Below are 16,626 nucleotides of genomic sequence, written 5' to 3'. Positions count from 1 at the left end.
CTGTAAGAGCCCCCTAACCTCTGGCTGAGTTAAGGACATCCTCAAATCATGATTTAAAGACTTCAAATGACAGAAGCTACGTCTACACTAGAAACTTCAAAGTGCTGCTGCGGGAGTGCTTTGAAGTGTGAGTGTGGTCAGGTGCGAGCACTGGGAGAGAGCTCTCCCAGAACTCCTGGTAACCAGCCTCCACAAGGGGAATAGCTCCTAGCGCTTGGAGCCTGTCCACACTAATGCTTTAAGGCACTCAAATTTGCTGCACTCAGCGGAGGGGGGGGGGGGGGAATTTTTCACACCCCTGAGCCAGCAAGTTAGAGCGCTATAAAATGTAAGTGTAGACAAGCCCAGAGAATCCACCATTAATGCTAGTTTAAACCTGCAAGTGAGCAGTGCCCCATGCTGAAGAGGAAGGCAAAAAACCTAGTGAAGATCAGGCCCCTGTTGTGCGAGGCACCGTACTGACAGTCCCTGCCCCAAGTAGTTTACAGTTCAAATAGTCACAGCAGATAAAGGGCGTAGAGAAACGAAAGGCCTTGTGAGGTGGAGTGGCTTGTCAACGGTCAGTGGCAGAGCGGGGAATAGAACTCAGGTTTCCTGATCCTATGCCAGTTGCCCTGCCCACTAAACCCCCTCCCTCTCTTAATTTTCCCTTTTAAAAAAGTTCTTTTGCATCACCATCCAACTTAGTTATAGAAACTGACCCAGAACATATTGCAACGTAGGGACAAGTTTGATTAGGTTTTAAATGAATTTAAGCCTCTTGACAGTTCCATTTATTTCCTTAGGTTACGATCATTGGCTACACGTTGGGTATTCCAGATGTGATCATGGGTATCACATTCCTGGCAGCTGGCACCAGCGTACCGGACTGCATGGCTAGCCTTATAGTAGCAAGACAAGGTAGGTTTGCCTCCTGTATCAGCAAACATGGATGTAAAGCATCTCCTACGCGTCCACTGCCTTGTAAGGAGGTACAGAGGAAGTATGGATTGCTAGCCTCCAGATAAGCTTTCCCGATAAAGGGGATGATATGAAAGTGCATCTTCCCTGTGGTGTCCAGATGCTATTCTCAGGGGGTCCAAGCTTTGAAAAAAACCAAGCTGGGGCTGAAGGGCAGGACATGAGCATTCCCCAGCTCACCCTTACCAGCTCAACTGGAAAAATGGGCATGATGTTTAGTGTGCCTGCTACTCAGGTTCTGTAATACAGGGTTTCCAAGATGTGGCATGACGTAAGGGTTTCAAATAAGACTCCAACCGATCTGTAATAGGCATAATTACTTGAAGCCATTGCAGCCTTTGGACATCCACTCTATTATTCAGAACCATAGGTTTCCAGAGCTATTCTCTGGGCAGGGCAGAATGGGCAGAGGGGCATGACACAGATGAGATAGAACAGCCTCTGTCCTTCTGTCCTTTTCCGGTTCTTATGCCTCTAGAGGCAGATCATCAGCTGGTGGAAATTCTCATAGCTCCATTAGAGCAGAGGAACTGGCCCTTGGAGTCTTGTGTTGGTTCCACTTAACATTTGGGGAGGGCCACTTTAGTGGCTTACTAGTATGTCCAAAGGAGCAGCAGGGAGTGGTTCTGAGGAGTGAAATCAACGCTGATTTGAAATTTAATATTTGCAGAGAGAACAGAAGATTGTCCTAGAACAGGGGTCGGCAACCTTTCAGAAGTGGTGTGCCGAGTCTTCATTTATTTACTCTAATTTAAGGTTTCACGTGCCAGTCATACATTTGAACGTTTTTAGAAGGTCTCTTTCTATAAGTCTATAATATATAACTAAACTATTGTTGTATGTAAAGTAAATAAGGTTTTTAAAATGTTTAAGAAGCTTCATTTAAAATTAAATTAAAATGCAGAGCCCCCAGACCAGGGGCCAGGACCCGGGCAATGTGAGTGCCACTCAAATTCAGCTCGAATGCCGCCTTCGGCACGCGTGCTATAGGTTGCCTACCCCTGTCCTAGAACTAACTTGACATCACATATGATAGTAAAAGGCCATTACTGAATCTGGACCCTGCTTTAGCAGCATAGCCAATGCCAAGCACTCAAAAAAACATGTTTAACTTGAAAATTAAGGATTTTTTTTAATTGGGCTTCTGTTTATTTGCCTTTTGGTTTCTGAGACTTTGGGGGCACTTGAGTCATTTTCTCCAGCTTTTCTCTGCAACCAGGAGGGCTGGAAAATTATTTTTAATGAAAACAGATTTCCCATGACTCCAGAAGCTGGAGCTTTAAGAAAAACTGAGTTGGCAATACTGCTTTAGGAGGCCAAGAGGATGTTTCTTAGTGAAACATACGCTTTCCCAGTATGCCCATTATTTTTTGGAAGAAATGAGCATCAGTTATAAAGAGAGGCCAAATCTAGCTAGTGTTAATCTATGCAGAGTCAGGAGTAATTCAGATGCAGATATTCTTGTTGAAGAGCAAGAAGCCTTTACTGAAACGACTGATTGTATCCGGTTTCCTGTTTCTGCAGGCATGGGGGATATGGCTGTGTCGAACTCCATTGGAAGTAATGTTTTTGACATTTTAATTGGCCTGGGTCTCCCATGGGCTCTGCAGACTCTAGCAGTGGATTATGGTTCATATGTAAGTCCTACGTTTGATTGGTTTTTATTTTTATTAAATAAAAATATTTCTTTTAGGTGCCTGCCATGTTTTCTGTCAGGTAAAAGTTCTTTCAGTTGAAATTTGAGTGAGCAAATAGCAATACCTATGTATGATGTAGGAAACTGTAGTTAATTCTGTCTAGGATTTGTGGCATGAGTACTTTTATTTCCCGTTGAATACAATAGCCCAAACTGCAATAAGATACCATATTATACTGTATTTTGAATAGATACATGAGAGAGACAGAGGTAAATTGCTTAATAATAGACTGAGAGCTCTACTCTGAAGGGATAAAAATAGAATGATAAAATACATAGATGAAAAAGTTTGGATAGAAACAAACCAGGATAGCTTCTGGAAAGGAAAATCATGCCTCACTAAGCCATTAGAATTCTTGGAGCATGTCAATAAAGGAGGCTGTTAAGAAAACTAAGTAGTCACCAGATGAGGGATAAAACACTACCATGGATCAGAATATCACTAACAAGGCAGAAAACAAAGTGCAGAAATAAATGATCAGTTTTCAGCATAGGAGAAGGAAGCTAAGGAGGGCTGTACTGTGCTTCCCTCTTGCTCCTGAGCCTAACTCAGCAGCAAAGGTTTGCACCCCTGTGCCAGCTCAGCTGGACAAAGTTTTGTGGAGACAAAGTCAAGGCTGTAATCACACCCTGCCCTATCCTTGCCCACCTGCTACAAGCAAGGGCTGGCATGGGCCTATGGCATCCACTACTCCCTGCACCCGCAGACTTAGGGACAATCAAGACCTTAGTGAAAAGCCCATGGGTCTTGTAAAGTGCAAAGGGATTAGGGAGTCCTAGTGAGCTGGGCTTGCACTTGCACGGTTGTACCTTTGCTCTGCCGCTCTCCAGCAGACCTCGTGAGGGCTCGGGGACTTAAGGTGCACAGGAAAGTGCTTTCTGACGGCGTTGAGCCGAACAGTTCCTGATTATGGAACTGACACCCGCCATTGCCAATTCCTGCCAGCCAGGTGAGCTTTCAAGTCCTGCAGAGTGAAGCTGCTGCTTCCTCGTTTCATGGGTTTCTCTCCCCGCCTCGTACCCTCATCTACCAAAAAAAACCCCAACAACCCCAAACAACAACCTGGGAAATTCCTTATCAACCTGATAAGGGAACATTAAAGGCACACGGTCAGGCACTCAAGGGTCAGGAATTGCCAAGAAGGTTTTCCCACCCCCACAAATGCATCCAGGATTAATTCACAAGAGGAATAAAGACACCTTTGCACGTGGATTAAACGTTGACACCCTATTGGACAACGCCAGTAGGCGTTGTTCATTGCTTTAAGTGAATACAGTGCATATTACTTGGCATCCCTGAAGATTGCAGTCCCCTGTCTGTCTTCAGGGCATGTTTGGTATTTAGAGGCAGTGTGGTCCAATGGATAGAGTACTGGGGCTCAGGTGACCTGGCTTCTATTCCCAGTTGTGCCAGTGACCTGCTCTGTGTGTGACCTTGGACAAGTGACTGCCCCTTTCTGTGCCTCTATTTCACCTCCCACCCTTTATCAGCCTTGTTTATTTACATAGGAAGCTCTGTGGGGCAGGAACTTGCTCTTTCTTTGTGTCTGTACAGCACATAACCAGATGGGGCCCCAATCTAAGAAGGGGTCTCAAGGATCTGCAGAAATACAGAATCCTAGAAATGTAAGGCTGGAAAAGACCTTGAGAAGTCATCAAGTCCAGCCCCCTGCACTGAGATCTAATATACAGAGACTATCCCTGACAGGTGTCCGTCCAACCAGTTCTTAAACACCTCCACTGGCGGCACTACATTCACTTAAAGCAATAAACAACACTTAGTGGCTTTCAAATATGATTCTGTATTACAACAGCACCTAGAGACCCCCCACTTCCCCCCACACTCAGCTCAGGGACCCCTCAACCTCTCCTGGAAGCCTATTCCAGAGTTTAACTACCCTTAGCTGTAGAAAGTTTTTCCTAATACCTACTAAAAGTAGCAGCAGTGCAAGCTCTCCTGCCCCACCCCACCCACATGGCGCCAAGAGAGAGCAAAGGACTAATTAAAACGCAGTACATATCAAAAAGATCTGTGCCTCTATTTCACCTATTCATCGCTTTATGCTTCAACGTGTGAAACATCTTCCATGAATAATGATACTTTCAATCGTGAGCTAAAGTATCCGTGTGGAGGAGCAGTGACCTTATGACCGAACTCTGACATTTCACTTGGACTGGGGAAAAAGGCTGGGGTTAAAAACAAAACTAAATTAAATGTAGTGGGGATCAAATTCATTTTTCTAGATCGTAGCTCTTCCCTATCCTTGTTGTGTTTTTCCTCTAAAAGGGACATAAACAAGAGGCTGAACATGAGTAGCGTGCTTTCATCCATGTGTAACAATGTCCTCACTGTTTAATTTATCCCGATTATTTGTTATGCAATGTGGTCACATGTTTAAAAAGCAGCTTTAACAACAACCCTATAATTCGCCATGAGCGTTTCCTCACTATTTACTTCAAGTTAACGGATTTAGCCCAGACTCCACAGCCAGCCAAACTAAAAACTGTATCTGGCGTGTAAGGACTTTGGCTCAGTCCGCTGACACGGACAACACTTGTGCATTATGATTGTTCATTATTTATTCAGCCCCATCGGTGTGCCTGGTACTGGACTAAATATAGAGAAGACAACCACACGACGCTTACGCTGAGGGATTTGTGAAAATAAGTGTTAGGACTCCTCACACCAACAAGGCTTACTCACATCATTCAGGCCCTGCACAACTGGGCCCATGTTTTTAACAGACTAATATGACTTTGCTTACATGTTAAACACTGGAAGATTTCAAAGCTAAAAATTACCATTTCTATAAATGTTTGGCAGGTTCCCAACTTCCCATTTGGATTGCCTCGTCCAAAAGAGGAAGTCCCCAAAGCTATTTCTGAAGCTTTGAAGCATTTCTTCCTGCCCTCTCCCCCCCCCCCCCACACACACACACAAGAAAAGATTAAGAAAAGAAAAGCCGGTTTGAGCATAATTACTTTTAAATTACCATCCAAAACTGCAAATTACCCCACCGGAATGAGCAAGATAACTGAATCATGCCACAGCCGGATGACGGGATTTGAAATTAAATTTGAGAGAAAGCAGAGGGTAAATGCATTTTAATAAACAAACTGTTAAGGCACTTGTAGCTTTAAGACCAATGGAGCGAAGACACTGGTGGAAAGAGTAGATGGGCTAAAAGTGAAACCTCCAGTCCAGAAATGTGCTTAAGTGCATGAGTAACTTTAATCATATGAATAGGTTCGTTTGCTTCAGTGCCATAGGGAAATGAAGTTTAATATTGAACAAGACATTTCAGGTCATTTCAACAAATCAAAATCTTTCAATTCAGGACAGCCTGATCCAAAACAAAATAATGTTTCGGTTTTCCTGAAAGAAATTTTTTTTTCTTTAAATGTTGGCAGAATTGAAGTTTTCCTGTGGAAAAATTTTAATTTTGTGAAACTACATTTTCCATAGAAAAACTCTTTTGATGGAAAATTCCCAACCATCTCTTCACTTGAGTACATGTTTGTCACATTAAGTCAATGGGATTTAGGTCCATGCTTAAAGTTAGGCACGTGCTTCCATGCTTTGCTGAATCAGGTCCAGGATGAATATCTTAAAACACATAGGGTGAAATCCTGGGAGTTTAGCCATTGATTTTGGGATGGGGGGGAGGGCAGGATTTCACCCATATCATATGCTCCTGGGGCCAGAGTTAGCTTGGGCTCATGCCATCATCCATCAGAGGAAACCCATCCACAGGGTCCCTGAACTGGTTAGCCTGCTTGCCGGGAAGGTACTGGTGACAGAAAGCAGCCAAAGGGTCTGTGATGACCAGTGCAGCCCAGAAGGTGGAAGGATCTGCTGGTTGGGACGAGGTCCTGGGCAGAGCAGCCAGTGAAACATTGATTCAGTACATCCCTTCATCAGTCTCTGCCAGGAGGGCTGCTGTGGCACCGAGGGTATATCTACACTGCATTTTAAAACCATGGCAGTGAGTCTGAGTCTACAGACTCAGGTGCTCAGGGCTTGCGCTGTGGTGCTAAAATCAACACTGTAGATGTTGCTGCTCGTGCTGAAGCTTGGGCTCTGACCCACCCTCCCACCCTGGGCTTCAGAACCCTTGCTTCAGCCCAGCGTTTACGCAGCTGCTTTTAGTGCCATAGCACAACCCCTAGTCTGTAGACCCTGAGACTCGCTGCTGTGGGTTTTAAAACACAGTGTAGACACCACTCTAGTCACATACTAATGCTGCCCCCACCCCCTTCCTGAGGCTAGGTCAGTGAGGCTGCCTGTGGGGAACCCTAGAGGGATCCTCCTGATGGAGGAGAACGGGCAGGGCAAGAATCCATGTGAATGATGTGCTCTGACATTCAGATTGACATCTGCTCCTAGACTGGTCTCCTATGTAAGGTCTGGTGAAATCCCTCGATGTCTGTTGTTTTGTCCCATCTGATTTATAATCACCAGTGGCCAAATTCTGCTCTCATTTTCACTGGTATAAATCCAGAAGAAATCAGTGGCATTACGCTGGTTTTACACTGGTGAAATGTGGAGCAGAATCTGATTCCTTTTTCTTTTGTCTGTGTGACAAGCTTTGGTATCGAGATGTGTGTACACAACTGGCAATGTGCTGTGCTATGATTTTATACATGCTGACATTTTTTTAACCTTATGTGGTAATGTGGTTTCACCCACTAACCAGCTGATCAAGTGCTCATAGCAGGAAATAGGTTTAAGTGGTGAAGTTCTGAATGTGAGGCCCCATAGTGTTGTTAATACTGTGTTGTGCTTCATCCAAGGATCTCCAAGTGTCTTACAAACAGTAAGCCTCACAAAACCCTTGTAAAGCAGGATTCCTGTGCCCATTTTACAGAGGGTCCATTGAGCCACAGAGATATTAGGACATGAGGTCGGCGTTCTCTTGTTTGCTGAATTGTAGCTTGCTAGCATTGTAAATACTTCTAACATATCACAGCAACTCAGTATTGATCAGTACAATCTATACAAACAGTGCTGTGATGAGACTCATCCCAAAAGGTCCCAGTTCTGCCTCCTTAGTAATAAAGTAGTATTATTTATTATGTGTATTACAACCACACCTAACGGCCCCAACTGAAATCAAGGGTCATCATCCTACTCACTGGAGGCACCTAAGTCCAATTGAAATTGTTGGCACCTAAACATCCTTAAAAATCTTGCTCAGTACAAACACATAATATAAACAGAGTCCCTGGAAAAAAAAATCTTCCTGGTAAAGGAACCAGTCAGAGAGAGATGAATTGACTTCCCTAAGTTCACACAGTAGGTCAGAGCTGGGAATAGAAGTCCCATTTCAGTGCCCAGGCCACCCCATTGTAAGTGACACTCCTGGTTCTGATGGCTTGTTTTCCATGCTCTTTGCTTTGGTGAATGTACATTTTAGTGCATGGATTATCTTATTCTTCAGCTTTTATTTCAGAAAAAAATCTCTATCTCTTGTCTCTTGTTATGTGTTTGGAAGCCGGCGCCCTATTGTCTGAGTTCGAGGAAGTTCCCCTCCTCCCATTTTCCCAAGTAGTGTCAAGCATGTCTACATTTTGAATGCAGGCCGTTAGTACCCATCAGCATAAATGGAGACCTAATCCAAAACGTCGCTCATCACAGAAGGCATTTTTCCAGTGCCCTGAGAATCTACAAAACAGGTGCATCATTCATCAAAATCAAAAAGGAATCCTTCAAGAAATGGAAACCTGGACAAATTGCTAAGGAGTACAGAAGAACAGCACAAGCGCGTAGGGACAAAATCAGAAAGCCTAAGGCACAAAATGAGTTACACCTAGCAAAGGACATAAAAGGCAATAAGAAGAGATTCTTTAAATACAGCAACTCCTCGCTTAATGTTGTAGTTCTGTTCCTGAAAAATGAGACTAAGCGAAACGATGTTAAACAAATCCAATTTCCACATAAGATTTAATGTAAAGGGTGCGGGGTTAGGTTCCAGGGAAATTTTTTTCACCAGACAAAAAACTATATTTTATACACAGGGGAGTATTAACAGGAGTATGGTATGTAAGATATGGAAGGTAATTATCCTGCTTTCCTCAGCATTGGTGAGGTCTCAGCTAGAGCATTGTGTCCAATCTTGGTGCCACCCTTTAGGAAAGATGTGGACAAATTGGAGAGAATCCAGAGGAGAGCAACAAAAATGATCAAAGGTTTTAGAAAACCTGACCTATGAGGAAAAGTTGAAAAAAGTGGGCATGTTTAGTCTTGAGAAAAGAAGGCTCAGGGGAGAGCTAATAACAGTCTTCAGTTATGTTAGGGACTGCTATAAAGAGGACAGTGATCAATTGTTCTCCATGTCCACTGAAGGTCGGACAAGAATTAATGGGTTTAATCTGCAGCAAAGGAGGTTTAGGTTAGATATTAGGAATAACTTTCTAACTCTAAGCCCTGGTCTACACTAGGGGTGGGGGTCGACCTAAGGTACGCAACTTCAGCTATGTGAATAGTGTAGCTGAAGTCGGCGTATCTTAGGTCGACTTACCTAGCCGTGAGGATGGTGGCGAGTCGACCGCTGCCGCTCCCTCGTCGACTTCGCTTCCGCCTCTCACGAGCTGGAGTTCCGGAGTTGACGGGGAGTGTGTTCAGGGATCGATTTATCTGCGTCTAGAAGAGACGCGATAAATCGATCTCTGATAGATTGATTTCTACCCGCCAATCCGGTGGGTAGTGAAGACCTGCCCTAAGGGCAGATAAGCTCTGGAATAGGCTTCCAAGGGAGGTTGTGGAATCCCCGTCCTTGGAGGTTTTTAAGAACAGGCTGGACAAACACCTGCCAAGGATGGTCTAGGTTTATTTGGTCCTGTCTCAGCGCAGGGGGCTGGGCTTGATAACTTTGAGATCCCTTCCAGCCCTGCATTTCTCCGATTTTTATCATTTGGTTTCTGATATCATTCTCCCTTTCTCACTCGGCACTGGGAAGATCTTGGAAAAGATGGGCTCAACCGAGGTGATCTTTAGTTCTTTGCCTGGAGTGAATCTTGGCTATAGTGAATCTCCCTTCTTGGAATCATTTGTTCCCCCATGGACTACAATGTGGATAGCTCCTTTACAATGTTAGACAACCTCGTTGTGATCATTTCTCCTGCCACCCAGGAGGCAAGAAGCCACCCTGATTTTTTTTTTTTTCCCTCTGGACACAGATGCCTGGAGCCAAATCTCTCCCTGTGAAGTCACCAATCTGGGTTACTGGATCTTTCTTTCTTTCTGTCCCTGGCTTACTTCTTGGTCACAGATTGACAGGAGTCTGGTCAAAGCTTACAGCTAGTTCTCAATCTAGTTTTCCTCTAGGGCAGAACAGCTACTGTTGGTGACCAAATTGAAAGGTTCCATAGTTGTTTGCTGTCTCCTCCTTCAGGAGGATTATCCATGATCTCAACCTGTGATATCCCTGGTGGTTCCTTTTTTTGCCTCATCCATCTTGTCTTCTTAGGTTTCTCCCAATGCCTTCAGCTGTTGCTCAAACCACCACCTCCATCCTTTCTCCGCCAGAAAGTAAAGCAGCTTGCAAATCAGATGCAAATTAAACCCTCCTAGCCTTTGTCTTAGAAAATAAATATCAAGAAGCTTCCTCACCGGATTACCTTGGTTCCTTCTGTATCTCATCTATATCCCAGTTATATTAATTCGAGGTAGCCTCTTTACTTATTAAGACCTGTCAGTCTTACTCCTTCAGAGCTCGCTTCATCATTGCTCACAGAATTTGTTTGGTCACACACCCTTCTACCTGCCTCTGTACTGGCCCTGTCACTCATCCAGCCCTCATGCAGAGCTTTCCAGCAAAGAACCACACGATCCTTGTCCCCGGCAGCCCTCACATTTTCAGTTATTCAACACTCGGAGTCCTGAACTGGTTGTTGCTTCTGAAATGCCATTGGACTCAATCCTTGGGAGCCAAGTAATGCAGGCCTAGCAAATGCAGAACAGAAACAAAAACCGTCCATGGAAAAGGTTTCCTATCTTTCTTCCAGGTGCTTCTCAGGGTCTCCATCTGGCAGCCGTAGTGAACCTGCAGCACCGTCAGCAATCAGAACAGGTTTGGGCCAGGACTTTTTTTTTTTAACTTCCTTAGAAGAGCAGGATCAGCTCCACCTTGAAATGGAGCTGTCAGTGATCTCGCCCCATTTTCCCCTCCTGTATCTATTTTCATTCTATGTATCTGTATAGCGAGAATACTAGCTGCACTATGGACTGTTGATCAATCTCCCCATCAGCCACTGGGGCAGGCTTTAACTGCACAGGCTGTTGAAAGCTGATGTCTGGCTCCTGTTTTGGGCATCCCCCAGGTGCATCGGAGAGAACTGCCTGTGAGATGAGAGGTGAGGCTAGCCCTAGCTCCTCCACAGAAGAACGTTCGTGCCTCCTCGTTTCTTTGGCCAGGAGCTCTCAAACAAAACCTGGTCCTTAGGCCTATTCAAATTCAGATGGATAGTACTAATAGTCACCCGCTAATGTCTGCATACGCCTTCCTAATGAGTGTGCTTTGCAAAAGTGCCGCCGATGACCACGTGTTGGCATCAGTTCATATCACAGTATAACAATGACTGACCGGGCATGTAGCCGTTTTGTGTAACTAGGTCCTGCCTGACAAAGTATTGTTCCACCAGTGGAGTGTGCCCTCCGACTCAGCCTCCATGGTGTGAAGTCTTGTACTCTTCAGAAGCGCTAGCAACCATAAGGCCGATTTTGCAGCCCATACTCATGTTAAGTCGCATCTGTTCACATGGGGCAGGATTGGCCCTTGCAGTCCAGTCTGAGCAAGGCCCTGTGCCAGGAGTAGGGCACAGACTGAGTGGTGTGACAGAGTCACAGTTGGGTCTCTGTTTCAACATTGCCTCAGCCTTTGCAGTGGGACAACTTCCTTCCCACTCCGTGCCAGCTCAACTGTGTTGGACTGGGGGGAGTGAAGCCAATTTCCCACCCATCTGCACAGGCAGGGGAATAGCAGCTGGTCTCCCCCTCAGCCAGAGCCTGATGATATCCATAGCCCGTGACTGGGAGTAACAGAGCTCATGACTCCCCTGGGCAGGGGCATAGCCGGCCTAGAATTGAGCCCTGCGGCTTCCTTTACCTCATTTGCATTGATTGGTTGATTGATTCTCTTCATCACGGGCTTTTACGACTGGGTGCTGGAATGATGTACAGTGAGAAAAGCTTCCAATTAGGGTTACCAAGCGTCTGGTTTTCGACGGCGCAGCAGGGCCGGGCCGGTCAACGGCACAGCGGGGCTAAGGCAGGCTTCCAACCTGCCCTGGCTCCGCACAGCTCCCGGAAGTCACCGCTAGGTCCCCTGCAGCCCCTAGGCAGAGGGAGGCTCTGTGCGCTGCCCCCACCCTGAGTGGCAGCTCCACAGCTCCCATTGGCCAGGAACCGCGACCAATGGGAGCTGCAAGGGCGGTGCGCGGAGCCTCCCTGGCTGCCTATGCACCAGGGACCGCAGGGACCAGGCAGACGCTTCCTGGGAGCCATGGTAAGTGTCGGTGGAACCCCGCACCCCCTCCCTCACCCCAACCCCTGCCCCATCCCGGTGAAAGTGAATGAGGGTGGGGGAGAGCGAACAACAGAGGGATGGGGGAATGGAGGGGGGGGGCCTTGGAGAAGGGGCAAGGCAGGGGGCAGGCATGGGTGTTCGGTTTTGTGTGATTAGAAAGTTGGCAACCCTACTTCCGATCCCAAAGGGATCTCTCAGCACAGGATCCGGTCCTCCTGTACTCCTGCATTCATTCCTTATTACCTTGAGTTTGTAGATGCCTGCATTGTTCAAAACCAAGCCCTTGGTGATACGAATTGTGTTGGATTGTACAAAGGAAATTCACACAGCAGCCCTACTCAAAACTATCCAGTAAGGAAATGCACACAGACAGGCAGGAATGTAACATATGTCCTAAATTACAGCTGGATTTGTTGCACTCTGGAGACCCCATCATATTTCAGGGAATGCAGAGTTCACTGACTTGTGATGCCAACCCCAGCACTGCAGGACAAGCTATACCAAAATTAGGTTTGGGAGCAGACTTAGAACCCTCAGCTTTTGCCAGCAGGGAGGGCTGGAAATATACCAGAGCCCGTGAGATCAAATGAGATAATTTCTTACATATATGGATCCTGGAGCAAAATCAGTTTGGTTTTGGCAACAGCAAGTCCTTTTCCTCTCAGCAATTTCCAGAACAGAACTGGAGATTGGAATTACATTATTTCCCTTTTATCCCCAGTGTTCAACTTCAAATGCTGCTAGGCAGGTTGCCCTTCAGGGCTCATTACTGCAAGAGCTATCTGGATTCATGGTAGCATCTTTGCATGTGCGGTGCAAGAAAGGGGAGAGGGGAAGCGCCCCGTTTAAATTCAAGCTGTATGTATTTTGAACTTGCAAACCTGTCAACTATAATCAGTCAACACAGGGTATTCTCCTGTTCTGCTTAGCTGTGTGATTACAAGCCAAACCTCGAAGGAGAGTTTATTTCTCCTGATTTCAATACCAGACCGTGCTTTGCTTGTAGACAATTTGTCTCCCAGGAAAGGATTTCCTGTTTTTAAATAAAGGGAGGGAGTTGAGTTTTTCTTTCCCTCTATGATTTAGAAGGAAGCGGTGTTGGTTGGAAGTAGGGTAAATCCAACTAAGGATGCATCTACACTGCAAGTCAAGGTGTGATTGCACCATGAGTAAGCATACCCGGGTTAGCTTTAATCTAAAATACAGGTGACAATAGTAGTGTAGACGTGGCAGCACGGACTTCTGCACAGGCTAGCAACCAAGAGTACAAGCCCACGGGGGAGCCTGGGTATGAACTCTGATTCCTAACCTGTTCTGAAGTCCATGCCAACATATCTACTAACTCTTGTTACCCAGGCCCTACCCATGCTACAATCAAACCTTCACTTGCCGTGTAGACGTACTCTTAGACCCCGTCTCCCACTCTGCTCAAAACGCAAATGAAGCCCAAGCCCTGTTTGAGTTTTTAAAACATTTTGCTGGCTTTATTTTCTCTGAATTTAGAAATAGTGACATATGCCAAGCAAGCGTGTTTTTACAGTATTCCAGAGCTAAACTGGAGGAGCAGGAAATACCAGTAGTCTCCTGAGAGAGCTTGGTCTTGGTTGATTTCCAGCTAGGGTGACTAGATGTCCCATTTTTAAAGGGACAGTCCCGTTTTTGGGGACTTTTTCTTATATGGGTGCCTATTACCCCCCCACCCCCTGTCCCTTTTGTTCACAGTTGCTACCTGGTCACCCTATTTCCAGCTTAGTTTTGAAAGCCGGGGAGGTCTGAACACTTTTGCCTAAGCATTTGAACCAATTTTCAGAGCCGTTGAGGCTTCCCCTGTGGCTAGTGGGAAGCTGAATCGGGAATAGGTCAGGCTGCAGCATTATAGTGACTGGCGAAAGGAGACAGTGAGAAGGCTACAACAGTAAAACTATGTGCCGGTAAAGCCAGTGAGACACTGAGCCATATTGTGGGCTGAGAACAGCAGCGTATGTTACATGTTGGAAGTAAGTTGGCTGGAAGACGATAAAGCAGTGTGACCTGCATCACTCTGGCCATAGGTGTGTATGTAAAATGGGCGTAACTTACACCCCACATGACAGAAGCGGGTGTGCCAGGGAAAACATCTAGCTGGTTAAGCAGGTAAAATAAAGCAGTAAGAGCCCATTTACACCTGCTTTGCTTTCCTGCCCTATTGTCACATGTCATGGGACACCACTGTTTACATCACCAGATAATTTGGCCCAGGCAGGCACTTGCATGGGAGATGCAACCTGCTTACACCAGGTCTGAATCTGGCCCCCTGAGCACTCATCTCTTCTTTCTTTCAGGGCTAGAAGAATCACAACTGTGTCTTTTGGAACAAAAGCTACTGTGTTTTCATTGATATTAGGGGAGTGGGGTTAGGTGTCTTCACCAGAGGTGCTGCTAGGGCTAGGAATGGGCTGGCTAAGTGTGCAGCTGCAATCTCTCTCCCCCGTGCTGCTCAGACAATGAGCTCAGCCCTGCTGGGAAGAGACCTTTCTCTCCTAGAGTGAGAACCCCATCCAACAGCCCCTCAAAAACTGGAACAACATCGCCCTCCAGATCCAAATGCCCTTCATCTCAAAGAGGCCTGGTCCTTTTCTGACTGCCCAATGTAAAGCCCGTGATGACAGAGTCCTGTAGGATCCTAGTATTCAGTGACACGTACACACCCTGCAGCAGCAGGAGGGAGGCAAAAACAGGAACTGAAGCTGGAACAAAAAAATGGATTATATCCATGCAGCGGGCCAACTCCTCAGCTGGTGCAAATCAATGCCGCTCCTAGTCAGAGGAAACCACAGGAGCTGTGCCTATTTACGACAGGTGAAAATCTGACGCGTGGGCAGTTTTTTATTGGCAACTTTCTTTGCCTTCTGTTGTTCTCAATTCACCTACTAGCAGATTCTTTCCAGTTTTCCCCCTTCCAGTCTGAGTCCTTCCACTTCGCTGGGCCCGCATGTGGCATACCAGAGACACATTTCCGACTCCTGAACCACCATGGAAACTTCTTCTCAGTCGCTTGTATAATGCTTTGCGTTTCCCAACAAGGTTTTTGCCCAGTGAATTGTAGTTTTTGTTCCAGAAAATACAGCTGCGATATTGATTCCAGCCAACTGAGCTTCCTGACAAAGTGCATTCCATGGCGACCATTGTTTTCCCCAAGGAAACCATCCCTCTCTGTTTACATGGAAGGGGTTTAATCCTGCCGTCAGAAAAAGGCTTGTGTAGTGATTTTCATTGCAATGAGGCTGTAACACTCAGCAGCACCTCCTCGGGCCTCATGTGGGGAAATCCTCACCCCTGTCCGCACCCTGTCCAGAAGCCACTCAGCCCCTTGCTCCAGTCAGTCACTCTGCAACTGCTGTCCTGCTCGTCCAGAGCTGCAGTGCCTCTCCTTCATGGCTTAGCCCTCCAGCCAAGTCACCACCATCCTCTCCTTCTGGGATATTATCCTCAAAGTCTCAGGCAGTCTCCTCTGTGCTGACTCTGCCACTCTTGCAGTGGTTGGTAGGGGAATCCGGGCCCACCCTCTGCCCTGGGTTCCAATCCAGGGTCCCTCAAACCAGCGGTTCAGATCTATCCCTCTCAGACCTGACTGTTTCCTACCCTGCCTTTCTCAGGCTCCTGCTCTCCCCCTTGTCTCAGGGAGTGTGACCGCAGATTCACCTGACTGCAGCCCCCTATCTACTGCTAACATCCTCTCTGTATAGACCCTGCCCAGTTCCTCCCCTAGCTGGACTTCATCAGCATTTAGGCCCTAGCACTCCCTGGCTTTCCTCCAGTGCAGCGAAGAGGTTAATTGGCCTAATTTACCCCTTCAGGCCTCGTGTGGGGGGTGGATACCCCATCACAGGGGCATAGAGTGCTCAGACATGAAAATTAAAGTAGATAAATTAGACAAATATTCTCCCGTCGCTTCCAAGAACTCATCCTTTTCTAGGAGGATGCCAAGCCTCACAAAAGAAAAGCTGTTGCAAGGTTGCCTGTCTACAATGGGTCATTTTATTTGACTCAAGGATAGAAGCATATCTAGTTACCTAAAGGTGACAACAAGAACTGTCAAGCTGGAGTGAGAGTTCATCTCTCCTAATGCAACTCCATTACATGAAAACTGATGCTCAAGTCTCCATCTTGAGGAGTTGTGATGGGTGGCAGTTGATTGGATTATTTGATTTGCTGTTGTGAGGTGAGACACACTTTATACTGTTAATAAATAATTAAAAGACATTGTAAACATGTTACAGTCTTGAGTCATATATGTTATAGGAGGGTTGTTACCACATCAGTAGAAGGTGTTACAGTGGTCATAAGCAATCCATTGCCCTGTAACAGTTGAGTAATCATTTAATAAAACATTTGTTAACCCTTATTAACCCTTTATAAACTCAACCTTCTTGTCAGGCCTGCTGGGTTTTAAGACCAGCAGAT

The 16,626-nt window shown here is 46.1% G+C and overlaps 1 protein-coding gene across 2 annotated transcripts in view; it reads left to right on the top strand.

Moving 5' to 3' along the window:
* SLC24A3 (solute carrier family 24 member 3) overlaps positions 1-16,626 on the top strand; it is a 331,311-nt gene that overhangs the window by 302,048 nt on the left and 12,637 nt on the right. For both annotated transcript variants that reach the window (XM_034764053.1, XM_034764052.1), the window contains exons 14-15: positions 786-900; positions 2,485-2,597. In XM_034764053.1, the coding sequence (XP_034619944.1) occupies positions 786-900; positions 2,485-2,597 (228 nt within the window). The remainder of the gene's footprint in view (positions 1-785; positions 901-2,484; positions 2,598-16,626) is intronic.

The sequence above is a fragment of the Trachemys scripta genome, chromosome 3, assembly GCF_013100865.1.
Source record: "Trachemys scripta elegans isolate TJP31775 chromosome 3, CAS_Tse_1.0, whole genome shotgun sequence".
Lineage (NCBI taxonomy): Eukaryota > Metazoa > Chordata > Testudines > Emydidae > Trachemys > Trachemys scripta.
The sequence above is the reverse complement of the archived record's forward strand: the minus strand, read 5'-3'. Positions and strand labels throughout refer to the sequence as shown.